At 41.4% G+C, this 27,627-nt stretch overlaps 1 protein-coding gene across 6 annotated transcripts in view; it reads left to right on the top strand.

The window, feature by feature from the left end:
- The window catches only part of MPP7 (membrane palmitoylated protein 7), a 220,664-nt gene that overhangs the window by 85,607 nt on the left and 107,430 nt on the right, over positions 1 to 27,627 (top strand). For 5 of the 6 annotated variants that reach the window (XM_029078130.2, XM_029078129.2, XM_029078131.2 and 2 more), the window contains one exon: positions 15,646 to 15,764. In XM_029078130.2, the coding sequence (XP_028933963.1) occupies positions 15,646 to 15,764 (119 nt within the window). The remainder of the gene's footprint in view (positions 1 to 15,645; positions 15,765 to 27,627) is intronic. The other variant, XM_029078132.2, reaches the window with a different exon arrangement.

Genomic DNA, 27,627 nt, shown 5'->3' on the forward strand with positions numbered 1-27,627 from the left:
CACTTGTGTACATACCCATAATTTATATTAATATGTCTCCCCCTCTGGACTGTAAGTTTGTTTTTGGCAGGGAGCATGTCTACCAACTTTGTTGTATTGTGCTCTACCAAGAGCTTAGTACAGTGCTCTGCTCAGTAACTTACCATTCATTGATTTTTAGCTTCCCATACTCATGTCTCCCTTGTCCAGCTGGAAAGGAGAATAGGCAGGACTGAATAATCAGGTGCCCGTTTGCTCGTGGCACTGTTACCAATACATTAACTGCCTCCCTTATGTCATGTTGTAGCAAGCAAGAGCCGTATCTGTGATGGTCAGATGTAGATGGTATGTGGTCACCTGGACAGTCAATCAGTCATATTTCTTGAGTGCTTACTGTCTGCAGAGCACTGTACAAAATGCTTGGGAGAGTACATTTTAGCAGAGTTGGTAGACATATTGAGAAAATACATAAAAGTGATTGTGTTAAAAAAAAAATTAGATGGAGATGTTTTGTGGAGTGGTAAAGAAACAGGAAATTGTGGAAGTTGCGTGTTTAGGCAGTAGTGGAGTGTGTCCAACCTGATTACTTTGTATCTACCCTAGCACTTAGAACAGTGCCTATCACATAGCAAGACCTTAACAAATACCCTTTAAAGAAAAAAAATAGGGGAGTGAATGTAGTAGGAAGAATTCCAGTCTTAGAATGTCATGTTTGGGACAAGGCCCAGAGATAAGAATGGGATGTTTAGACAAATGAGGCATTGAATATGTCTGACTAGAAGAGACGCAGGACAGGCTGGGATGTAGAAGACCAGGGAAGTGAGTTAGTCTGTGACCTGATCCTATAGTAAACAGGTGCTGTCATAGAGCTTTTAAGAGAGGGGTGGCATGGTCAAAGTGATATGTGAAAATGATTGCTCTGCCATTTCCTCCTTACTGACATCATGCCCCTTCCAGTCAGATCTCAGTGCCAGTAGCAAATGATCCAGTTGAGAATTTTCATCTGAGGTCGTGTAGTTCATAAGGCCTAAAATCTATGAGCATATATTGGCTCACGGAGCTGTTTGCTTCGCAGGAAAATAATGAGGCACTGATAAGTCAGATATGGAAAATGAATATTCTGGTAAGTAGGCTTAAATGATAAAGAGCACTACATAAACAGTGAGGTGGTCTTGCTAGCTTGTGCCATGTAGCTCCAGAAGTTTTCAGATGATCTTGATGGGGCCTTGGCAGAGAAATCTTTCTTGCAGGTTCTCCTCTAAAGCACTGTAGATGGATCTGGATAACCAAAACGAACGGGAGGATTCAGCTATAATCCAGTTGAGTTGCCTCAGGAGAACAGACCAAATGGATGCTATTCATATAGCTGTTCATATATGAAGGAAATTCCACTGATGGTGAAATTCACATTCATTCAATGGTATTTATTGAGCGCTCACTATGTGCAGAACACTGTACTAAGCGCTTGGAATGAACAAGTGGGCAACAGATGGAGACAGTCCCTGCTGTATGACGGGCTTTCAGTCTAATTGACGGGCTTACAGTCTAGTCGACGGGCTTACAGTCTAGTCGACGGGCTTACAGTCTAATGGGTGTTTTGTATCCTAGCATACATATGGGTGTATGTGTAGGCTTCAAGGGGGACTTGACAAGAGTGTGGATTGCTCATTGCAACCAATCACCATTAGTCAAAAACAACTCCTATTACATAGCATATTTGTGGTGGAATAACCATTACCATACCCATGTATAGTTCAGGGCAAATTCTCCATATTAGGACCCAGTTGATTGGGCTGACTCTCTCAAACCAAGGGACAGATTCACCTTTCACAGTCTTTCTCTTCATCTGGGCTGTGTATATCCAGCCATGTTTTAGTCCATATGACGTACAAACTCCAGCCTTAGGGTACCCTAATTACCCACCAACTCCCAATCATCAGTGGTATTTATTGAGCGCTCACTGTGTGAGGAGCACTGTACTAAGCACTTGGAAATGTACCATGCAAAAGAGTTGGAAGACTTGTTCCCTGCTCATCAGGAGCATACAGACTAGACTCTCCTCTGTTTACATGCTTCTGAGGACTACATTGTTGTCCAAAAGTGTAAATTTTTCCCTTGTTCCTTGGCTCAGTTCTGGGTTTTTCCAAGCTGGAGTTTTACTGTACCTTGGTTGATCTGCTGCCCACAATTCTCGCCAACTCTTCTCCACAGCCAGTGTGGTCCTCCAGGAGAATTCTCTCCAGCTTTCTTTTTATTTTTGCCCTTCCTTTTTTCTCCATCCTGACCTCATCTCCTTGCTTGTGACAATAGAGCTTTGGTAATTGGGGAAATGGGACCTGAACTCTATCAACCCTCTAGACTCTAAGCTTGTTGTGGTCAGGGACTGTGACTGTTTATTGTTGTATTGTACTCTCCCAAGTGCTTAGTAGAGTGCTCTGCACAAAGCAAGCGTTCAGTGAATACAATTAAATGAATGAATCATCCTAAAAGGCTGCAAAGAAGGAAATAAAAGGATGCTGCTTCACCCGTCCTTTTTCTTGGGGATTTTTCCCCTGGCCAACAATCTGTTGGGTTAAATCCCAGTGAAGCAAATTTCATTCCCTACGCCACCAAAAACCACCTAAGAAAACATTATTCATTGGCCCCTAGGGATAATGGGGGAATGTAGATTGGTGCTACATTCAGTAGATAGTAGACTATGTGTCAGGGATTTGTCTAAATGTGGAAGTTTGGGAGTCATTTCCTATTGACTTCTCTCTTCCTTCTCTCCTTGAATCTTTGCGATACTGTTTTTCTCTCTATTTTGTAAATGCAGCTTTTCTCCCCCTCTAATTTAGTTTGGACCTAGAGGATCTTAAATGGATTTTGGAAACTATCTCTAGCCTACACAACATAATATTTGGCATGCACATGAGCACATGATCGTTCAGGACATTCTGCCTTGCCTGTCAGTCTCTAGCAGGATGCCAGGGATCACTGACTCTCCCTTCCCCCAGTTTGGGTTCTTGGTACAACCCTGAGGTCAGTACCCTTGGGGCCTTGTTGTTATCGTTGACTCTTTCTGAAACTCTCCCTAGTCCAGCAGAAGATGACAGGGGCAGAGGGGTGGGTTTGGGATCCCAGGGCAGCAAACCTGGAGTCAGGAGAGTGGTGCAGGATGCAGATGAAATGTCCTGGAACTTCAAATGATTGGAGAAGTGAGAGCTGACAGCGGCTGCTCAGATTAGGCTCGACCCCACCGTGCCCCATAGCTCTTTGGGAAAGAGTCTGAGGGCGTGGCAGTGACTGCTGTAGCCACTCTATTCCCTACCAAATCCATTTTGAGCCGAAAAAGTCCTTTATCTGAAATCACAGTAGTTTAATAGGCATCAATCAAATCCTGAAAGTTAGTTTTTTCCCCCAAAGAGTGTTGTGGTGGGAAATACAGAAAATGAAAAATGTAATGCCCGTCTGGATATACATGCCAAAATTCTATGCCTTTTTAGGCTTATTAATTTTAAAATAAAATCACCCATCTGGATTGAATTAGCCACGTGGAACTGAAAATTTGTGCACTTATATTTACCACTGGCAAGTTCTGTAATATTGAATTACTTAGAGACACACTCTTACCTAAAACTTGTATTATTTGGCAGATGAAACAGTTTTTACTTATTCTTCCTTTTAGCAAACCTGTGCAGTAAGATTCAAGATAGATAACTCAGTATGCTGTTTCATATTAAGGAAATGGGAAATAGAAATTTTAGGGCTTTTTTTAGGTGAATTATCTAAGACTGACAATTTTGTTGTGCTTTTCAGGTGCAGAAGCACCAGAATCTAGAATATATGTGGGAGTGTTTTGTCTATGTATGCTGTTAAAGGAAAGGTGCTGTGATGTCTCAATTTATCATAAGGTCAGGAACATGCCAAATTAGCTGATATTTCTAACATTATTCATCTTAACATTTTGAATAGGCTGAGGTATTGAAATTAGGTTAGAGTTATTATACTCTAATAACCTTTGTCTGTTAATGTAATCTGTCAGGTGATTTAACAGTACTTGTGGGTTTCACTTTTTAAAATACCTGAAAATTATTATTTAAAAGTGAACTTTATTTTACCCCACATGTAAGTAGGAGATCCTAGATTATACTCAATGCTAAATTTAGTGGTGTGAGCATATTAATCATATTGGTGTCTAAGGGAGATATTTGCTAGGGAATATATAATTTGACTAGGATAAAAATACATATTTCAGTCAAATGACTGGATATATTTCCTTTTGTGGGTACAGAAATAATGGTGTGAAAATTGCTTATTGAGACTTGTTTTCCTGTCGAGTGCAGGTTTTGTTTTTTTTTTTATGATTACATAGAGGATGTTTTCAGTCAGGAAGGACTGTATGTCCTTTTTAGTATGTCTGTTGCTGAAAAACCCAATTCAGATAGCTAATGGAACATTTTATGTCCTCTCTTTTGCATGAAATGCAAATTCTACACTTTCTAGTGCCTAGACCCAAGTCTCATTAGCGTACCAACAGGGAGAGCTCCTTTGAACATGCTGAGTCTCCCAGATTACAAAATGATGGTGTGAACTGCCAAACACTAACAGGCTATATTCATTATAGGTTAGAAAAGTGCCTTTGTTTCTCCTTGGTAATGTAAGATTTTGGGAAGAGGAGGGTGCAAATTGTGGTATTTTTGTGGTTAATATCTGGAAAAAACATTGCAAACCCTGAGGGTTTCTCTCCAGAGGATATATAGTGGGCAGGATGCTTTCATATGGGATCTTTACATCATCTCTCCAGCTCTTGTTTTCACTTTATTCTTATCCTTCTCAGTGATGCTTAAACTCTTAAAAGACTATAGGATCCTGCTGGCTTTTGATTCTCTCTCTCTCTCTTTCCAATGTGATTCCTTGGATACCAGTAATTGTGTGTTGACTTGAGATTTAAGAACGAAGCCTATTTTCCTGAAATATGAGAACTGAAATCAAGATGCAGTATTTAGTTTGAGCTATAAATTGTATTTGGTGTGCTGAATCTGAAATACGCATGTTGAAAGAAATCCTAAAAGACTAGTAACTGTTTCAAACCAAATAAAATTCTCTAAGCTTTTGTGGTTAAGCTTTCTAAGTGATCAGCTACTCTGTTATTTGTAAGAATTCATATTGAAAAGTGTGTACATTTCAAGGATCTAGAAAATACCCAAATATACTTTTAACATATCTGGATTTGATACACTGGAGGGTAAAGATTGCAGCAAATCTTTTTTCTTTATGGTTGTGGAGGATGTTTGAATAACTGCTTTCATGTTACATTTTTTGGGTGAATGCTAATGAAGCCAAAATGTCATTATATTGACTTGGAGAATATTCAGTAGTCTTATTAAGTTTTCATGGAACTAGTGTTTATTATCCAAAAAAAGCACATACTTCTTAGCCAAATTACTGTCATTGAAAAACCCCCCAAAAATATTCATTAGGTATAAAAGATTCACATAGTTTAAAATTGCTTAAGTCATAATTTAGCAGTGCATAATTCTAAATTTTTTTCCTAATTAAGGGATAAACTAAGAAAATAGAATCTTTTATTTTAAATCTGTTTTTGCACTTTCAGACTCTGCTTGGAGAATCTTCTAATTTTCAATGTGAAATTTTGGTTCCGTTGTAGTAGATGATGTCAGAATGTGAATGCTTTCTTGAGGTTGTATTATTTCACTGGAATAGCTGCAGTGTCTGGTCTTTTAGAAGACTAAAATATACTTTAAATGAGAAAAATTGAAGCTTGTTATAAATGGCAGTGAACAGTGCTGATTATTTTACCTTCGACAAAGTGGAAAATTTAAAGGTTAGTGTGTCCCATTTTATTAATACAATAAAATTTTACAGTGTTGTTCTGGGCTTAGATGTATGTTCTTTAGTGTTTATTACCCCTTGGTTACAGTAAAAACTTTGGTCTTGTGCCTGGCTATATTGTATAGAATGCAAATGTAGAAAGCTAGTTAAGAAAATAAAGCAAAATAGGTACACAACTATTTCTACTTTTTAAAGTTCCTTTCTATATGATCCCCAACACATTTGCTCCATAATAGGTAAGAATGATGGAACGCAGAGACCATATTTTTTTATCATTTAACACTGGTTTATAGCTTCCCCAGACTTGCCCTAATAACGAAGCTATGAGGGATATGACAAGAATGGTGATATTAAATTTCTCTAGACTAACAGTAAATTTTTCCATTCTGATGTCAAGAATGTTGAGCATCTGGAATCTGCAAAGTGAATGGTTCACTACGGGAACACTTTCATCAATTTCTTAGCCATTTATTCTTCTCCTAGGAGCTACCATCTTCTACTGAGTACTACGCTATTACGGAAACAATTTTTTAGAGCTGGAAAAATTCTATGTTTCCTCTTTGCTTCTGATTTTTTTGAACTTCCTTTTTTTTTGTTTAGAGATGTCTATTATGTTTTTCAGTCTTTTGCATTATATCGATTTTCTTGGATTTCATAGGATTAAATGGTATTAGTTAATGCAAAAATTAGGGGAAAAAGTCAGAGTATTTTACTATTGTGATCCATAAGGAGCCCTTCCTTTGGCCTTATTTAGTAATTAATTGATTTCCCCATTGGCTTCTTGGGGGTCGGGCCAGAAAAATAGTTGAGAGGGGCAGAAACAAAGTGAGGCAAATTTCTCTAATCTGTCCCCCATCTCCCTACACCTGGTGTGGACCTTGGTGGTGAGGTGGCAGCCCAAGTCCCGAACCCTGACTCCAGTATCTGGCCCTGGGCTCCTTGAGTCTGGTTTATAGGGTGGCCGCAGTCATCAAATCCCAGCTCCTGATGGCTGCGGCAGTCAGACTGCTGGCCTTGAGCTGGACACCCCCTGCAGCTCCCACCTCTTCCCACCCCCAAATTCTCACCCCTTCCAGACTATTTTGTGGACACGGTGGTGTCACAGTGGAGGAGAAGCACAAGGAACCTTGGGCTTTGCCAGGAGGGAGGGAGGCTGCTGCTGCCTTGAAAAGGCTCCGGGTTGGGTCTGCTGCCAACACTAACTTAGCCTGAGAAGATGTATTGTTATTTAACTCTAATTAAAGAATAGTTATGTGTGTGGGTAATCCCAGACTGGAAGAGGCAGCAGCATGACCTAGTGGAAAGAACACAGACCTGAGAGTCAGAAGAGCTGGGTTCTAATTCCGGCTCTGCCTCTTGCCTTCTGTGTGACATTGATTTCCCCAGGCCCCAGATTTCTCATCTTTAAAATGGAGATTCAGTGCCTGTTCTCCCTCCTATTTAGACTGAATCCCATGTTGGCTACGCTTTCTGGACTTGATTGTTTTCTACCTACCCCAGATTAAGTGCTTAACAAATATAATAATGTTGGTATTTGTTAAGTGCTTACTATGTGCAGAGCACTGTTCTAAGCGCTGGGGTAGACATGGGGGAATCAGGTTGTCCCACATAGGGCTCACAGTCTTAATCCCCATTTTACAGATGAGGTAACTGAGACCCAGAGAAGTTAAGTGACTTGCCCACAGTCACACAGCTGACAAGTGGCCGAGCCGGGATTCGAACTCATGACCTCTGACTCCAAAGCCCGTGCTCTTTCCACTGAGCCACACTATCAATAGGTCTCTCCCTCTTTCAAAATCCACTGGCTTCCCATTTCTCTATGCAGCAAGCAATCTCCTGACAGTTGGTTTCAAGGTTTTCCACCAGCTTTCTTGACCTGCTACTTTGAGCTCCCACTCCTGAGTCCTGCCAGCCAACATTTTCACAGTGCCATGTTTTCAGTGCCCACCTTCAACCCCTTTGGCTTTGTGTGGTACTCTTTCCCCTTTCAAATCCACAAAGCCACTCTCCCCATCTACAAAGATGTGAAAGCTCACATTCTTAAGGTAGCATTCGGTGATTAAGTTTCCACTACCATCATCATCATCTCCATCGGTGGTATTTGAGTACAGAGCACAGTACTAAGCACTCGGAAGAGTGCAATAAAACAAAGTTGGTGGACAGATCGCCTGCCCCAAATAAGTTTACAGTCTAGAGGGGGAGACTGGAATTAATGTAAATACATAATTTATTATGTATTATTTATAGACATGTATCTAAGTGCTGTGGGGTTGAGAATAGGGTAAATTATAAAATGCTCACTGGTTACAGATCCGAGTGCACAGACAACACAAAAGGGAGAGGAGGGAGCTAGGGAAAAGAAGAGTTTTTTAAAAAATGGTATTTGTTAAGCACCTAACAATGTCCTAGGCACTATACCAAGGACTGGGGTAGATAAAAGATTGTCAGGTTGGACACAGTCCCTGTCCCACATGGGGTTCACAGTCTTAATCCCTATTTTACAGATGAGGTAACTGATGCACAGAGAAGTGAAATAACTTGCCCCAGGACACTTGCATAGCAGACAAGTGGCGGAGCCAGGATCAGAACCCAGGTCCTTCTGACTCCCAGTCCCGTGCTCTATCCACTAGGCCATGCTGACTTATTTGAGGAAAGCCTCTTGGAGGAGCTGTGATCTTAATAGATAAGCAGCGTGGCTCAGTGGAAAGAGCCCGGGCTTGGGAGTCAGAGGTCATGGGTTCGAATCCTGGTTCAAGTCACTTAACGTCTCTGTGCCTCAGTTAACTCATCTGTAAAATAGGGATTAACTGTGAGAATCACGTGGGACAACCTGATTATCCTATATCTACCCCAGTGCTTAGAACAATGCTCTGCACATAGTAAGTGCTTAACAAATACCAACATTATTATTATTATTATTATTATAAGGGTTTGACGGTGGAAAAACTCAACTGGCATATTTGGGGGGAGAGGGAGGGTGTGAGAAAGGGGTCGGTGGCGAGGTAGACAAGATTGGGGCACAGTGAGTAAGCCGGCTCTAAAGGAGCAATGTGTGGCGGTTGGGCTGTAGTAGATCAGTGAGAGAAGGTAGGTGGGGTTGAGCTGATTGAGTGGCTCAAAGCCAATGGTAAGGATTTTCTGTTTAATGTCCAGATGGATGGGCAACCAATGGAGGTTCTTGAAGAGTTGGGGTGACATGGACTGAATGTTTCTTTCAGAAAAATGATTCATGCAACCGAGTGAAGTATGGACTGCAGTGGGAGACACAGGAGGCAGGGAGGTCATCGAGGAAACAGATGCAGTAGTCAAGGCAGGTTATAAGTGCTTAGATTAATGTAATAGAGGTTTGAACAGAGAGGAAAGTGTAGATTTTAGCAATGTTGTGAAAGTAGATTGTCACCCTGAGCATTTAGGCATCAATCAGTATATATTTTTAGATATTTTTTCAGTCAGTCCTCTTACACTCCTGCTATCAGCAGGTGTATCATTGTTCATCCTCCTCCCACTATTTGTAAATAATTTGTTTCCCTATCTCTTCCACTGGATTGTAAATTCCTTGAGGGCAGGACTATATCTTTTACTTTTATAGAACTCTTCCAAGTGTTTAGTACAGTGCTCTGCACACAGTATGCTTTCAAAACTTAATGCTTTTGAGTGATTGAATGGCTGTCTTTTCTCATCTAATCTGGTATTTGTCCATAGTTAGGATTGAATTCAAGCCCAAGGGATCGGTAACTTGGTGCTTAATCTCCAAGGAATGAATTCCTGCCCCCAGTCTGAAAGTTACCAGCAACATTGAATACCCTTCGTCACTATGCCCTATTCCAAGTCGCAGCCTCTTAATCAGTGTGACACAGTATCTGACGAGTTGTGGCCTAGGTGAGAATATGATATTCAAATGTTGCACTCAGACTAACTAGGAATTTGCATCCTGGTTTTGCTGAGCAGTTTTAAGATGCATCTGTCACTTGCAGACTGAGCTCCCCTTTTCCCTCTGCTCCCTCTACCCTCCCCCACCTCTCTGCAGCTAACCCCTCTTCTCCCCCCTTTCCCTCTGCTCCTCCCTCTCTCCCGTCCCATCCCCTCAGCACTGTACTCGTCCACTCAACTGTGTATATCTTCGTTACCCTATTTACTTTGTTAATAAGATGTACATAAACTTGATTCTATTTATTTGCTATTGTTTTAATGAGATTTCTTCCCCTTGATTCTGTTTATTGCCATTGTTCTTGTCTGTCTGTCTCCCCCAATTAGACTGTAAGCCCGTCAAAGGGCAAGGACTGTCTCTATCTGTTACCGATTTGTACATTCCAAGCACTTAGTATAGTGCTCTGCACATGGTAAGCGCTCAATAAATACTATTGAATGAACTTGCAGATTGAGTGAGCAGGTGGAAAGAGTTAAAGAACCTATCTTCTCCCCCGTACTTGGGGCCTGGAATATTTCTTATGCTTAGTACAGTGCTCCTCACATAGGTGCTTGATGAATAGGTCTATAGAGTAAAAGCTAATAAAAAAGCGGGACTAATTTAGCCAAGAAAAGAGAAGGCTGAGAGGGAATTTAACAGTCTTCAAGTATATGAGGAAGTTTTCTGACATTTTCCCAGAAAGCTAGACAGAAGGCACTGGACTCTGTTGATTAAAGTTAGACAGAAGGGGGTACTGGCTATAAGTTCAATAGCTCTGAAAAGTCTTTCCAAGAGAGGTGGTCTAGAAATTCTAGGGATCATGTCTACCAACTCTGTTGCACTGGACTTTCTCAACCACTTAGTGCAGTATTGTGCACACAGTAAGCCCTCAATAATTGCCATTGATTGATTGATTAAACTCTGCCGAGACAAATTTAAATCCAGGGTCTCCAAGAGGCATAGCACATGACTTCTCAAAATCTTTCAGGTCCATGAGTTGCTGACATCAAGTGCTTATTACAGTGCTCTACACACAAAAAAAGGCTCCATAAATGGAAAAAATGAAGTTTGGTTTGGACCAAAAGCTCTCAACAGAAAATGGGCTACGTTGGCCGAAATGAGGAATATGTTGTCCAAGCAGTCAAATCTCTATAGTGCTCCTAAGCCTGAGTTAGCATGGGAAGGTGTATGGAAGGATGCGTTCAAGTTCCGACACACTCCTAAGCCCGGCACCTTTCATTTCACCTGCATCTTCCAGATCACATTGCTCCTTTATGGTTTATTATGGCTTTTGCATGACAAGATGGAATAGAAACTCTTACCAAGGTACTTTAGCCATTATTTTTGCAGAGCCTTAATGGTTAGGAAGGTTACAAGTAGCCCTGCCTGGCACACTGTGCATTAGAAACTCATTTAGTGACATGGTCCTCAAAATCAGGGGAAAGCCAAAAGTATTTTTTTTTCCTTGCAAAGTCCTCAGTTGACCCAGGAATCCCAAGTCGCTGGGTACGCCAGGTGCCTGTTGAAGGGTCTGCCAAATAGCAAGCTTCTCGAGGCTCCTGTGTTCCAATTGAATACATATGACAATTGCAGCCTCCTAGCTCCAAAATGAAATCCCACCAAAATCTTTTGAAAATACGGACTGTAAATCAAAATCTTCTGCATCTCTGATGTAAACTTGATGGTGGTGTGGCCAAGTAGATTTGAATGGAAAATGATTTGGTGGGCCAAAACCTGAATGCTCAGCAATGTCTCTGAAGCTTAAATGCTGCGGCCTTAAATGTCCAGGTTCCAAGTATTAGATCCATGAATGTTTTGGCCTGCATTGAAGAAAGCCAGAATTCTATTGCTATGTGTTGACTTAGTTGCCAAGTAGATGAAGTTAATAGTGAGAGCTACAGGGTAGTAGAGCAAACTGAGTCTAATTTACCTACCTGGCAGCAGAGATTAAGGTCCTTCTGTTCCTCTCATTGGTACCCATTCAGAAGAACAATTAAAATAACCAGAAGATTGTATGAGACAAGATTATCCTACAAGTCTAGACAGAGGCATAGATTGATCTGCCGATTAAGGTGGGGCTTATGCAGTCCACTGAAACTCTTTGCCCTCCCCACATCAATCAATGACATTTATTGGGTGTCTACCAAGCATTTGAGAGTACAACAGTAACAAGATGTGAGTTTCCTGCCTTCATGAAGCTTAGTTTACCGCCAAAATTTGGGAGAGTTGCTTACATGGAGGGCTAAGCTGGGGGCCCCAACACAAGAATCCAGGAGCAGAGTGGAGTCTGAGAGGAGAGCCAGGGGTGGAGCTGGGATTGGCAGGAACCTGGTGGCAACACCTTTTTTCACATTTGCAGGGGAAGTTATGATTGATGCCAGGCCTGTGGAAGGATGAATGATGGACCTAGGTTTACCTGGCCTAGGCTGCTGGGTGACTCACAGAGCCTGCCTTCCTCCATCCTTCACCCTACCAGTTGCCCTTTTTAGTGTCACTGTCTAAAATGCCTTTTAAAGGCCCTGTCCCCCTCCTACTCTGTAGTCCAGAAATTAGGTTCACTGTGGACATTCTCTGCACACAGTAAGCACACAATAAATACCACTGATTGATTGATTCCTGAGTTTCTTCTCTTCCAGCTTGATCCCCTCTGGCCAGGGCTTGGGTTTGAAGCACTGTTGACCTTCCAGGGGCTGCTCCATTGTGAGTCCATATTTCTCTCCATGGACTTTCTGACCCTTGGTGAAGTTAAGCCTTCTGAAGCTCCAGACACCTCTCCACCCTGCTCTGTTCTAGTTCCAGCTCCACCACTTGCCTGCTGGGCGACTCACCTGCCATCTGTGGCTCGCTTCCCTCCACTGTAAAGCAGGTATAAAATACCTGTTCTCCTTTCCCTCTTTGATGGTAAGCCCCTGGTTCTACAGGAATTGGATCCAACATGATTATCTTGGCACACTGTAAGTGTGCAATAGATAATAGTAGCTGTAATAATAGTAGTTATACTAATAATCCCAAATGAACAGTCAAACTCAAAGGTAGCCAGCCCAGAGTCCTATGAGAAGAGTGTTCAGGAGCAGGGGGTCACCAGGAAGCTGAAAGCCTGTCTACCTTTTCCTTCCCCCACCCCCATAATTTCACAGAGAAGCTGCTGGACAGCCAATAGTATAACCCATCAGAAGCCAAGCCTGGTACCCGGCAGTAGGGAAGCCATTAACTCTGATGAGTGTCTTCAGGTAAGAGGATTTAGTACCATCTTCTCCTAAGCAAAGACAGTATGAGCTGTATGCCGGAGTGAGAGTGGGCTACTCAGACACTACTGAGCCACCCGGGGAGCCCTCCCTCAGTCTATCACTGGTATTTAATGGGCACCCAGTGAACACAAAACCTGTCCTAAGCCCTTGGGAAATTGCACCTGAAACAAAATATGTTTCCTATCCACAAAGAGTTTACAATATAATGGGTGAGATAGACCTAAACAGTCGTTTACATATAATAATAATATATTATGGTATTTGTTAAGCGCTTACTATGTACCAAGCACTGTTCTAAGCACTGGGGTAGATACAAGGTAATCAGGTTGTTCCATGTGGGGCTCACAGTCTTCATCCCCATTTTATAGATGAGGTAACTGAGGCCCAGAGAAGTTAAGTGACTTGCCCAGGGTCACACAGCAGACAAGTGGTGGACCTGGGATTAGAACCCACATCCTCTGACTCCCAAGCCTGTGCTCTGGCCCCTAAGTAGCATGTAAGCCAGAGGGAATGCAAGGCTAGAAGATGTAATAGAGGGAATGTAGCAGGATGAAATCAGAATTGATAATTGAATGCACAATTTAATGTACAGAAAAAATGATGGTGGATATAAATATGTAAATGCTAAGGGTTGATATCATTTGGGATGTTGGGAATTAATTGGGGATTGTGGGGGGTCATGTAACTCGATCCTTCAGCATAAAGGGTAGTGTGAGCTTGGTACTGTATGTCTGTCAAGTGCACTAGTCAGAAAATAATTTCACATTTAGGATGACTCCCTGTTGGATCAGCATGTTGGTGATCACCACTGGTCTCACGGAGGCCTTCACTTCCCTAGGAAGAATCTCCCTGGAAATAGTGGTTCCAGGGGTTGATTTGATTCCAGACTAATCAACAATTATATATATTGATCACTTATTGTGTGCAGAGCACTGTCCTAAGACTGAGTAGATTAGCACTAGAGGAATGAAGTGTGCTAGCTGGGTTATAGTAGGAGAGTAGCGAGGTGAGGTAAGAGGGGACAAGAGGTTTGAGTAATTTAAAGTTGATGGTAAGGAATTTGATGCAGAGGTGGCTGGATAAGCACTGGAGGATCTTGAGGAGTGGGGAAATATGGACTGAACATTTTTGTAGAACAGTTTTCTGGGCAGCAGAGTGAAGTATGGGACTGGAGTGGGGAGAGGCAGGGAGGTCAGCAAGGAGGCTGATCTAGTAATCAAGGCAGGATATAAGTGCTTGGTTTAATGTGGTAGCAGTTTGGATGGGTAGGAAGTTGTAGTGGTTTGAATTATACCCTTTTTCATAACCTTCTTGAAGCATAAATGAGTGGATTTAAATAAAACGCCAAAATTTTGAGGGAAATGACCACCAAAAACTCTTGAACCACAAGAAAGAATGGAATTGAAAGAAACCCTTTTTTTTCCCAGAACATTGTACATGAATCGTATAACAACAAGAAAGAAAGCAGTGGTGATTAATAAGATCCCCAAAGTGCAATGTTGAATTTTGAAAGGAACACTCAGTGGCTTGGGTCTTAAAGCAATACTGATTATTAAAGTATTCCAAGTACTCAGTTTTAGAGTGATGCTAAGCCTAGTAGTGATCAGCAACACCTAACTTACCATAATGTGCTTTTCTGGTTAAATATCTTGTAAAGCTGTCCCTATGATGAACAGCAGCACTTACTCAGACTAAAAATAATAGTATGACCATGTATAGTAGATCCCAAGAGGTCACTGGTGTTTTTGTAGACAGCAGACAGGAGAAAAAGGCATTTTGTCCTTTTTACCCCAAGTAATCCCACTGGAAAATTTAACATGTGCTATGAATTGATATCAACTCATGCCAGGTTAGCTCCCCAAAGAGGGTTCCTGCAAGCACTGTTACTACATTTCTTGGACAGCAGCTTGATGGCCTCTGTGCATGATGGATAGTTTATGCTGTATGCTACCGTGGAACACTGTGCTACTGTCTGCCCTTGGGAGACTTCTAGCGAGGTATGCCACAAATAACTGGGAGTAGCAGTTACTTTAACCCCTTTCAAGGATCTCGGAGCCCTGAAATTCAGTCAAGGTTAAGCTCATTATTATGCTTGGATTTTTTACAGTTGATACATAACAACACTGAGACTGGCAAATTTTTCTTTTGTCTTGCTTATGGGAACTTTATTTTGGATGTTAGATAATGCAAATGTTTTTAAAGCCATATATTAAAGTGAAATATTTAGGGAAACCACAAATCCTTTTTAATGGACCACCTATTCATTTTCTGCTCTTTTAAGGAAGTTTTTCCTATTCATGACTCATTTCACTCTTTGGCTAACATCAAGGGAAATGTAATAACGATTAAGAAAAGGAATGTATGTTTTTTTTTCCCCTCCTTGGTTCTTCTTCTTTTTTTAAATTTTTACACATTTTCTGTATGAGCTTACGTAAATATTGGTGGCTACAGAAATTTGACAACTATGACATGGTAAAAACTATCCTGTTAAAACCTGCTTCTTAGGAACTTGAGAAAAGTGCTCTGTCTGTGACTTTAGGGTAATGTAATGCTGGATAGACCACTCCCTATCCAGTTAAAATGACATGCTCCAGGCAACCAATTATATAGAACCGTTAAGTGAAATTAATGAGATCACCCTTAGATTACATTTTCTGTTTTATTTTTATTTTATAGGTCTGTATGAACTGTTGGCTGCACTGCCAGCCCAGCTGCAGCCACATGTGGACAGCCAGGAAGACCTGACCTTCCTTTGGGAGATGTTTGGTGAAAAAAGCCTTCATTCACTGGTAAAGGTAAACCACATTGAAGTCAGATTCTCTTTGAGAAGAGCATATGGAAAACTGTGTTGAGCGCCATCTAGTAAACCAGTGATCAAATTGTTGCTCACTAAAAACAAAACATCCTTGTTTCAGTTCGTGGTGCCTCTGACAGGGGTGGAAGTTGTTAAATGAGAGTCTACCAAAAAATACATAGATGATTTCATTTAATAGTGATGTTCTGGCAGTGTATACTAATGCAGCAAACATATGTTGTTTGCCCTTGTTTAGAAAGAGAGAGGACGAAATAGTAGCAGGAAATCTTAGACTTCTTTATGGTTAACATTCAAGACCTGGAGTTTAGCTTAAATAAATAAATGTTCACAGCAAAAATTAGAAGGAATATATTTTTTGAGGTTGAGTATGGCAACAGTTCAGTAGCCACATTAATTTAAAATAATTTCCTTTAACGAAGTCAACTGAAATTTTAGTAAGCTGTTTCTGTTTTTGGCATAACTCCATTGAAAATGGTATTTGTATATAAACGTATTGAAAAAAATGAACAAGATCCGTTTGGGGGATGATTTTAGAGGAGTACCTTGCCGTGACAATGATCGGCAGCCATAAATTCTGACTTGACAAAGACATTTGCAGAGCCACCTTGGTACTGCTCAAACTGCTTAAAATAGTAAAACGAGACCTCGGAGCTTGCTGGAAACTAAACCACTCATGCCTCTGGAAATGTGAATTGAGTTTTCTCTGAGAGACTTAACTCAAGTTGAAGGGAAATTTAGAGGTCTCGGCTGAGTCTGTAGGAGGTAGTAATCCTTGCCACAAAAACATCCGAAGTTACACATAATTCAGCAAAATTTGTTATGGTTGTCAGTCTTTAGTCTAGAAGAGGCTTAGAACTTAGGAGTAGCATTGAAAATGAATAACTGCACTGTTCATCTAAGATGGGGAGAATTCTGATTACAACTTTTGTCTGTTGGATAATTTTTGGAACATTTGACTTGTTCCTAAAGCGGTAGTATTAATTATGAGGAGGTTAATAGCTCGGAGTCATGTTATTTTTCACTGTCTCACCAAGCGAGACTTCTAAATTCTAGAAAGATCTTCAAGCAAGGTAATTACATCAGTAGTATTGAAACAGTTAATATCATTCCTTCAAATGATCTCTTTTAGTGTGGCCAAAGTCGGTCTATATGGGGCCAGTCAATGGTATTGAGCACTTACTGTGTGCAGAGCACTGTCCTAAGCACTTGGGAAAGGACGGTCCAACAGAGTTGGTAGATGTGGTCCCTGTCCATAACGAACTTACAGTCATGATAGTTAAAGCAAACCAAAAAAAAAAAACCACCCATTGTGTTACCATGCCCTCCCCTCTTCAACTCCCACTGTTTTTCAAAATGAGAAAGACAGAATATCTGTAAAACTGAAAATGATTAATTCACCTTTAAGCCATGCAATCCTCTTTTCTCTCTTTGGGCTTCCTTCCCTGGCGGTGTTATGTGATTTAGATATTCCTTCTTGCACAGTGGCTTATCCTTCTTGGAATAAAAAAGGTCTGGCCTTTGAGGCTTCGATCATACAAAGGTGTCATGTCAGGTATGGCTCAGGGCTTCCTGAAACATGTCTCCAGCTTCGATGGGGAAGTCACACCCATGGTAGATAGTACCGAACAAGGCATTAGTACTATGTTTCACAGTTTGGATCTCTGTCCTCCAAATGGGAGATACTGTGATGAAATCTTTAAGATGAAATATTCCTGGATTGAATATATTTAAAATGGGGCAGCTGTTTTAGTAAGCTTGGCAGAGGAAATAATGAAATTTATCTAATGTGTATTTTGATTAAACATAGTTAATTAAAAAATGTGGACACTGGTATTGATCTGCACCTGTTCATTGGGTCCGGGTTTAATTTCCCAACATGTTAAGGATCAAGAAATGGATACTGGGAAGACATTTATGATGCCAATAGTTAGTATTACTTTTGCTTCTTTGGAAGTTTGTAGAAGAAAGATATCTGTAATGGTCAGAAGCATGGTGGAAGAAAATAGATTGAAATGAAAGATTTATAATGACAATTTGAGCTAGCAAAAATGCAAAAATAATACTTGAGTGGAAATACAAATTATTGTGGATTGAAAAAAGCTTTTAAAATACATTTTGTTTGCTATACTGAAATTTTAGGATATATTCATTCTGTTTGCATATTTCCCTCATTATAAAGCAGGGTCTGCAAGTATGTCCTTTACTTGAACCATTTAATTAATTTTTAAGTTCTTAGAGACAAAAATCACTTCAGGAGGTAGTCATTTGGGATTGCAGCTTCAAACAGCTGGAACAAGCAACTGACTTGCAAAAATGCAGCAAAAAACAGTTCTTTAATAGGGGGGGTGTGGTGAAAACCTTTAGCTATTTTGTTTAAATCTTAAAAAGGAAAGGAATGGTTGTAAAACATGAATTTTATATTGCAGTTTTCTAGCATCTTGAATGTACTTTTCATAGGCTCCCGGAGGAGAACAAACTACAGAACAAAAACCCATTCTTATTTGATATTTTGATTTTTGCTTTAATCTTTCTCTTATGAAAGGAAGGAGTTTTCACAAAAGGATCATGAGGTAGCCAGGGCCATAGCAGTGCATCTTTAAAACTTGGGGTCCAACAGAGGTGCTTGGCTGATATGTGTGGAGCCTCTTTCTTAGGGCAACCTCTAGGCCTTGAACAGATTTGTTCTTGTTCATTTGCGTTTGGCAGATTTGGCCTCTGTGTTTTTGTTATGTGACACTGATGGATCCTATAGCATCTGGGTAGGAGTTCCCTGCGTGCCTAGAGGCCCAACTTTTCATTTTGAGTTTGGTGAAGATTTGGGAGGCTCTGTGGGGAGTGGGAATTTAAAAAGGGAGGAACTTCCTGAATTATAACAGAATACAAATATACAGGTTTCCCTTGGCAAACACGATTTTCCCAACCACAGTTTTGAGAATTCCGCCTCAATTTTCGGTATACCATTTTAGTTACATATATACAATTTAGAGAATCCCACGTTTTCCGTGGCTAAGCAGTACATTACCTGTCACTTCAAATTAGCCGCTGTGTTTCATTGTGTTTCTGAGACAAGGTATAAGCAATTCATTAGCAATACACAGTGACTGAACTGTAAACTGACCGTAGCTGCTTCAAGTTCACGGTTACCATAAATTTACTACTGCAAGTGAATTTTAAGCAGTAAATTTTAAGACTATATAATGTAAAAGTAGATGTGATATTGATAAAGAGGACTTTAAGATTCCATATATTGCATCAACCATGGTATTTATTGAGCACCCATTAGGTGTGATGCCCTGTACTAAGCATTTGGGAAGCACAGCAAACCAAGTGATGCATTCTTAGCCCTGTGGGGCTTAGTCTTAACTGAAACGAGGATAGAAGTCTTTACAAATAGATTAATCAAAAACCAAAGAGACTTCAGTCCAATAGGCCAGGGATGCTAACTTTTCATTTTGACTGTAGGAGCAAACCTGGGATGGGACTTCCGGTGTGGGGAAAAATGAATCCTTAGACACGTGTATACATGCGCACTCACATGCACATATGGCTTGAGAGGTGGATGTGCAGCCCCAGAGACATGGGGCCAGAGAGGGAGAAAGGCAGAGACCCACAGGACAAGTGGCTCCACAGGAAAAGGAAGTGGGGCTTGATAGACCACTTGTTTTCTGCTGAGGCCAGAGCTGGACAGGTTCCAGAGTATCTGTTGTCCACATGAGACCTGAGCAAGAGAGAGCCACAGTCTGGAGTTCTGCAGCTTTTGCGCCCCCTCCGTTATGGTGAGGGGTTAGGCCCCCCAAAAAACTGTGGGAGCAAAGTCAATGGCAGTCCCTTATCTATGAGGCTGTGACTCTCATTGTTCCTTCTCCCTCGTGAGTTAGCACCCTTAACCCAGATCACATGCCCCCTCCCCCGCCAATTCTGTTCTCAGTCTAAGACCTGCCTCTAACCTGCTCCTGCTCCAGGATAGATGCTTCCGCTCTTTCCTAGGAGGTCTTTAAAAGATGACCTGGTTGGTTTAGTTATTTACCCACCTGGAATCAGGGAACTGGAGGATAAGAGCACTTGAACTGCTTCCACCTCTGTTTGAATTTAGAGAAGCCCAGATTTGTAAAAGATAAGGCTGCCTGGTACCCTGAAAAATTCCCACATTGGATTTGCTGAGGCATTAACAAATTAAGTGTTTCTCTTTTTTGTGGTGTTGGAATTGGCAAGTTAATTTGTTGTCCAGAAAGGCTTAAATCAGGATACTTCTTTGATCTACCTCCAACCAAGGTATGGGAATCGGAGTTTAGGGACCAAGTGCTTGAACAAAAGATACAGTGAATCCTCGGTACAGTTAATTCTCCTATAATATGGGGTTGAATTTGGGGAGGACTGTGGTCTGTTAGATTTGAGGAGGGAAGGAGTTCAAGCTGGGTAACAGCATGAGAGAGCGATGGGGGAGAATCAAGAGCCAGGTATGATAGAAGGTTAGATTTGGGGGAATGAAGTGAGTGGATTGGGGAATAGTGGATGCAGGGAGCAGATTTGCAAGGTGGAATGAGTTGATGGAGTGCCTTGAAATCGATTGCGAGGAGTTTCTACTTGATCAGTCAGTGGTATTTATTGAATGTTTACTGTATGCAGAGCACTCTACCAAGTGCTTGCGAGAGTACAATACAAAAGAGTTGGGAGACGTGATCCCTGCCATTCAAGCAGCTACGGTCTAGAGGGGCAATGCAGAAATGACCCGGGAAGCTGGGGAGGATTTTGTGGATTGGAGAGATGTGTACAGAGAGACCCTGTAGGATGATGATCTGTGCAGCAGTGTATAGTATAGATTGGAGAGGGGAGCTTAATAAACACCATTATTATGGCCCTCTAGACTGTAAACTCATTTTGGGCAGGGAAAGGTTCTGTTTATTGTTGTAGTGTAGTCTTCCAAGTGCTTAGGACAGTGCTCTGCACACAGTAAGTTGTCAATAAATATGATTGAACGAATGACTGAAAGAGCTGCTGGAGATCGGCAGACAAATGAGGAAGCTGATTCAATAGTATAGTTGCTATATGGCCAGAGCTTGTATCAGAAGGGGCAGTGTGCAGAAATTCATGAGATTTTCTTTAGGGTTAGAATGAGAACGTGCTGTTTTGTGTTATCTGTAAACAGTTGCATTTGTGGGGAAAAAAAAAAGTTGCTGAATATAATCCTCCCTCTGATAATGTAGCAAAAACAAGACATTTATACCAGACAGTTGGGTGATAATGATGGAATTAATTCAGAAGTCCTCCTTAAACACTTGCTATATATGTATCTTGCTATTTGGGTGCACATTATGACCAATACTAAAATAGAAGTGGTTAAAAATGCAGCCAACCCCATAAGGAAATTTAGTCTATTTGCAGTTTAAATTGTTTCATTCTAAGCTTTAAGAGCAAATTAAAAAGAAAAGAACACTTTCTGCTTAAGTTGCTGATCATTTCTTCTTTTTAAAGGTAGCATTCAAGCTTCATTAGAGGCCTAGTATCCTTTCTTTTCCATCTGTTTGTGTAGACCGGTAGAAAAGCACAGTAAATAGACAATTTTCTTAATTAGCGAACTACGCCGCATAAGGACCAGATTAGTACATCCAGTTTGACACGCAGTTGGAGGTTAAACATGAGCGTGAAACAGTCCTCCTTGTGTTAGCAACTCCTACTCACCAGTAAATATTCCATCCCTCAGGTGGCCAAACAGCAAAAGTCATACGCATTTCCCTGTTATATAAAAGACGTGCACCCCCTTTAATCTCGTGGAGAAAGTGTACACCCATCAAAAAGATACTGTTTCTTCCCTTAATGTGAAATAGAATCCCACAGATGTCTTGGGACTCGATTTTATAAAATAGTAAAAGAAAAATTGAGGAAACACTAGCTGACTAGAGGAAGGAACAGTAGGCGGGCTGATTGGGTGAGGTATTCAAAAAAAACATTGGCACAGCCCCTCTTCTGCAGTTGTAGTGTTAGTTTTAAGAACTATGACTTCAGTGTAGCCCTTGGAGCCTTAAATTTCTATTAAATTTTGCACTTCTACATTTTTTGTCTGGGCTTGCTGTTTCACAGTCAGTCCCTATGGTTTGAGTTGGCATGGGCTAAATGAGCAGAATGTAAGCTCTGAACAAGGGTATCCTTCTCTTTTAATTATATAATTTTCCCCAGCCGGATTCTCCCAAAAGCAAGGATCAAGTTTTGGGCCAAAGGTCCCGAATTTTTGTATGTTACTCTTCAAATTACTTACCCATTTATTTTCCATTGTCTTCTGTACTAGCTCTTTGTACTTTATTTTTTCTGGACTTCCAATCATGGGTCCAGTCTTGTCTGATTAGGGTTTAGACCTCTGGGCCTATGAGACTGTTTAAAAAAGAACAGAAAAAGAAAAAAAACAAAACCCTCCTTTCCCCCCAACCCCCCCAAAAAAGACCTCCACAGACCTATTTTCTATAAACTTTCTTCTCTATTAAAACATCTTAGTTACCACCTCCTATTTACTTAACAAATAAAGCTTTGTGACAAGGTCGTATTGTTCACATCATTTTAAACCAGATCCCAGTCTGGAAGAGTGTTTAAAAAGATATTAGACTACTCAAGAATCTCAGGAAGAAATTTGTGCTGTCCATGTAAAGGGGGCAGGTAGTGTTTCTTAAGTTCATAGAGTAAGCCCTTTGGGGAGGTTATGTTACTTGTGTCTGAAATACTGTTTGCCTTGGGTGGGGAAAAAAGGGAGAAAATCAAACCAGACCATATGAGTGATCTTTGGCCACCTGGCCATATGGAGGGGGGAAGTTAGGCTCTATGGCAGCTGGTAACACTCGTGGCCATTGAAAGGTAATTGTTCAGCCCACTCTGTAGGGGAAACAGGGTTATTTCTTACGTTATAGTTTACATTTTTCAGGCAAAGAAAGCATGCCGAGCCAGTTGAAGACATGAATTCTTGAGTTCCTGACTAAAGCTGTTACCTTTGTAATGTACACTGTCCAAACAATGTCCATATGTGGTCATTTTTCGAAGTTCAGTAAGATTTCCAGTAATGTGGGATGAATGTAGGTGAGTCTGGTTTGCAGATCCCCTGAAATACCTGATGAGGCTTGATGTTTGCAGGCCTCTGCAAGGCATGACCTAATGAGATGTCTGCATTTTATTTCACTGCAATCAGTGGATTTTTTATCATTGTACCTAAAGGGTTTATTTAATGGGCTTAATTTCAAAGTTATTATTTTCCACATGCATTTGTTATACTTTAACAATTCTAAAAATAATTATAGTATTTAAGTGCTTAAAATGTGCCAAGCACTGTTCTAAGCACTGGGGTAGAGAGTGTCCCACATGGGGCTCACAGTCTTAATCCCCATTTTACAGGTGAGGTAATTGAGGCACAGAGAGGTTAAGTGGCTTCCCCAAGGTCACACAGACAAGTGGCAGAGCATCTAGCAACTGAGTGCCTTATAAAACAACCAAATGTCAGGGTAATGTTGACATGAACAGTTTTGAACACTCTCAAAGTGCTTGATATAGACAATGTCATTTAGTCTGTTGTCCAGCCAGGTACCTTGATTTCCACAGGGACATTTATCAGAGCTGGACACAGAGGAAGGTAAGGAGGGGGTGAAATGAATTACATGATCAACCCTGATGGAGAACCTTGTTTCCCAAGGGTGCTGAGGAATTGGTTGGATTTTGACTGGGAGAGAAGGGGCATTTTTTGACTCCAAAGCCCAACAGTTCATGTGGCCGCTACAGTTTGTAGGCATCCTGCCTTGCTCGTCTCTGCCCCATTCCCTCCTTACCTTCCTTCTTTATTTATGTCATTTAAGTTTTCACTGTGAGCCAGGCACTGCTGGGGTAGATATAAGCTAATCAGGTTGGATTATAATAATATTATTATTCTTACAATTAAGTAGAGTTGGTAGATGCAGTCCTTGCCCACAAAGGAACACCTATTCTTTGGCATTATACTCTCCCAAACACTTAAAAGTGCCCTGCATTCATTCATTCAATAGTATTTATTGAGCGCTTACTATGTGCAGAGCACTGTATAAGCGCTTGGAATGTACAAATCGGCAACAGATAGAGACAGTCCCTGCCCAGTGACAGGCTTACAGTCTAATCGGGGGAGACAGAGAAAAACAAAAGCAATAAATAGAATCAAGGTGATGTGCATCTCATTAACAAAATAAATAGGATAATGAAAATATATACATTTGGGTGAATGAGCACAGTGCTGAGAGGAGGGGAAGGGAGAGGGGGAGGAGCAGAGGGAAAGGGAGGAAAAGAGGGCTTAGCTGAGGGGAGGTGAAGGGGGGGTAGAGGGGTAGCAGAGGGAGCAGAGGGAAAAGGGGAAGCTCAGTCTGGGAAGGCCTCTTGGAGGAGTTGAGCTCTAAGTAGGGTTTTGAAGAGGGGAAGAGAATTAGTTTGGCGGAGGTGAGGAGGGAGGGCATTCCAGGACAGCGGGAGTAGGTGGCCCAGAGGTCGATGGCGGGATAGGCGAGAATGGGGGACAGCGAGGAGGTGGGCGCCAGAGGAGCGGAGCGTGCGGGGTGGGCAGTAGAAAGGGAGAAGGGAGGAGAAGTAGGAGGGACAAGGTGATGGAGAGCCTTGAAGCCTAGAGTGAGAAGTTTTATGTTTCGTGCGGAGGTCGATAGGCAACCACTGGAGGTTTTTAGTTTTTACCCAGCACACAGTAAGTGCTCAAAAAATACCATTGATTTGATTTTGATACCTAAAAGGGATGATGTGAGGGCAGAGTGAGAAGTCATGTGAAAATAGTGTTTACAGTGAAAATAAAAACACTATAAATTAAAGGTGGTATTACCTGTTTATGACTACCTTTGGTTTATCAGTTCATACCTGAAAATCTAATAAAGGTATCTGAGTATACTGAAACAAACCTAGAGGGAGTGCTGTGCACGTAATACAGTGCTTGGAGATATCTATTATTTATTGCAATTGATGTAAATTAATTTAAGCTGTAGAGAAATGCAGCAATATTTTGTGAACATTAGTATCTTCTCTAGCTTTCTCTTATTTGGGTCAAGTACGAATAACACACCCACCTGTTGAATATAAAATACAGAAGTGAAAAAGTAATGTAGGGTTCATTAGATTTAGCCAAATAGCTTCATTAAATTAGGGCCTCTCACATATGCCACTGGAGAATTGTCATAATAAGTGACATGTGAAGGGCATTTTTATTTGGGTAAAATATAGGTTGGGATATTTTGAAGAAATTGCAACCTATGTGGTTTTCTGCGGAGGCCTCTTAAAGTGTTTCCAACATAACTGAGATAACAGAACATGGGTAGTAATTTTGATATTCCTTCAGGAAAAGGTGTAGGCATGTTACCGGATTGGGTCAGAGGACAGAAGAGAACTTCTGACTGATAGCTGTAACAATTAGACCAATATTAATATCACCTATTATAGTACTTGGCTGTTAAGGGTGGATTTTTGTCATTGAATTATCAACGAGCTCTAAACTTATTTCCACCCCTTTGTTTTCTTTTTAAAAAGAACATTCTCCTGAGTATCTGAACTTGTCGCTCTTGGTGTGAACTCACTTATGAGCCACATTACTGTCTTTCATTATGCATGGATAGTTTAGAGAGTAAAAAATTGCAATTGAAAATTATACACTAGGTACCAAGTATTCATTTTAGAGGTGTTTTTCCCCCCCCCGAAGAATTACCACCCTCTCAAAAAGTCCTTTGTCCTAGGCTGGTGCCCATAGAGAAGCAGCGTGGCTCAGTGGAAAGAGCATGGGCTTTGGAGTCAGAGGTCATGGGTTCGAACCCTGGCTCGGCCACTTGTCAGCTGTGTGACTTTGGGCAAGTCACTTAACTTCTCGGTGCCTGTAAAAACGCTATAAATTATCATCTGTAAAATGAGGATTAAGACTGTGAGCCCCACGTGGGACAACCTGATTCCCCTGTATCTACCCCAGGACTTAGAACAGTGCTCGGCACATAGTAAGCGCTTAACAAATACCAACATTATAGGATCTTTTGGGAAAACAAGTACTGCTAGCTGCCCCAGTGAAAATGAAGACCTTGTCCTTCGTGTTTTCAAGTGCGACTTGCAGACCTCAGCTTGCTAAGGTCTCGAGCAGTCTGCCCTTGGCAGATGTAGCCATAATTTTTAGGACTAGCACTACCTACTTGGCTGAAAGTCTGTATCATACTGAACCCCCACTGTGCCCCACTAGGCACACTGTTTCCCAGAGTGATTATGAAGTTTCTCCAAAACCCTTTAAAAATTATAGCATCACAGGGCTGGAAATGACAACTAACTGTTCCAGAGAGATGGGTGCTTATCCAGTTCTTGAAGCTATCCCATGTGGGAAAGTCCAAAACAGTGTGTTGTGGAACATTAAAGCAGGGATGACTTGCCCCCAGAGATAATCCTTGGAATGATTTAATTCTGATATGGAAGTCCCTGGAACCTAAAATTGGGGTTGAAAAAAGGGGAAACTGCAAAACTACGTGGTGCCCTCTTTACTTATTCTTACTGGAAAATCAAGCACATTGTTTAGTTTTAGTAATGATAGCATTTATTGAGCTCCCATTGGTTGTCGGGCACTGTACTAACTAAGCACTTGGGAAGTACTATCCCAGGTGAAACTTTCCCTGCCCATAGTGGGGGAGATGGAAAAAAAAATATTTATAAACAGTAGTAAAAATTAATAACAATGTACAATTGAATACAAACATATATACCAAAATGTTGAAGATGGGTTTAAGTGCCTACATGCTAGAAATGGCTGTTAGTTTTTACACCTACTCCCATGGGGAACTCATGGCTTCAACTACTATCTTTACATGGATGAATCCCATATCTTCCTCTCCGGTCCTGACCCCTCTCCTTTTCTCAAGTCTCACATTTCATCCTGCCATCAGGACATCCCTACTTAACATTTCTAAAACAGAACTCTTCATCTTTCGACCCAAACCCTGTCCTCCCCAAGACTTCTCCATTATTCATTCATTCAATAGTATTTATTGAGCGCTTACTATGTGCAGAGCACTGTACTAAGCGCTTGGGATGAACAAGTCGGCAACAGATAGAGACAGTCCCTGCCGTTTGACGGGCTTACAGTCTAATCGGGGGAGACGGACAGACAAGAACAATGGCACTAAACAGCGTCAAGGGGAAGAACATCTCATAAAAACAATGGCAACTAAATAGAATCAAGGCGATGTACAATTCATTAACAAAATAAATAGGGTAACGAAAATATATACAGTTGAGCGGACGAGTACAGTGCTGTGGGGATGGGAAGGGAGAGGTGGAGGAGCAGAGGGAAAAGGGGAAAATGAGGCTTTAGCTGCGGAGAGGTAAAGGGGGGATGGCAGAGGGAGTAGAGGGGGAAGAGGAGCTCAGTCTGGGAACGCCTCTTGGAGGAGGTGATTTTTAAGTAAGGTTTTGAAGAGGGAAAGAGAATCAGTTTGGCGGAGGTGAGGAGGGAGGGCGTTCCAGGACCGCGGGAGGACGTGACCCAGGGGTCGACGGCGGGATAGGCGAGACCGAGGGACGGCGAGGAGGTGGGCGGCAGAGGAGCGGAGCGTGCGGGGTGGGCGGTAGAAAGAGAGAAGGGAGGAGAGGTAGGAAGGCGCAAGGTGATGGAGAGCCTTGAAGCCTAGAGTGAGGAGTTTTTGTTTGGAGCGGAGGTCGATAGGTCCATTACCATAGACACTTCCACCATTCTTCCTTCTCACAAACCTTTGCCTTGCCATTATGCTCAACTCATGTCTCTCATTTAATCGCATAGTCTGTCACCAAATCTTGAGTTCTACTTTCTCAGCAGCAGTAGAATCCACCTTTTCCTCTCCATCCAA

Source organism: Ornithorhynchus anatinus, chromosome 13 (assembly GCF_004115215.2).
Source record: "Ornithorhynchus anatinus isolate Pmale09 chromosome 13, mOrnAna1.pri.v4, whole genome shotgun sequence".
NCBI lineage: Eukaryota > Metazoa > Chordata > Mammalia > Monotremata > Ornithorhynchidae > Ornithorhynchus > Ornithorhynchus anatinus.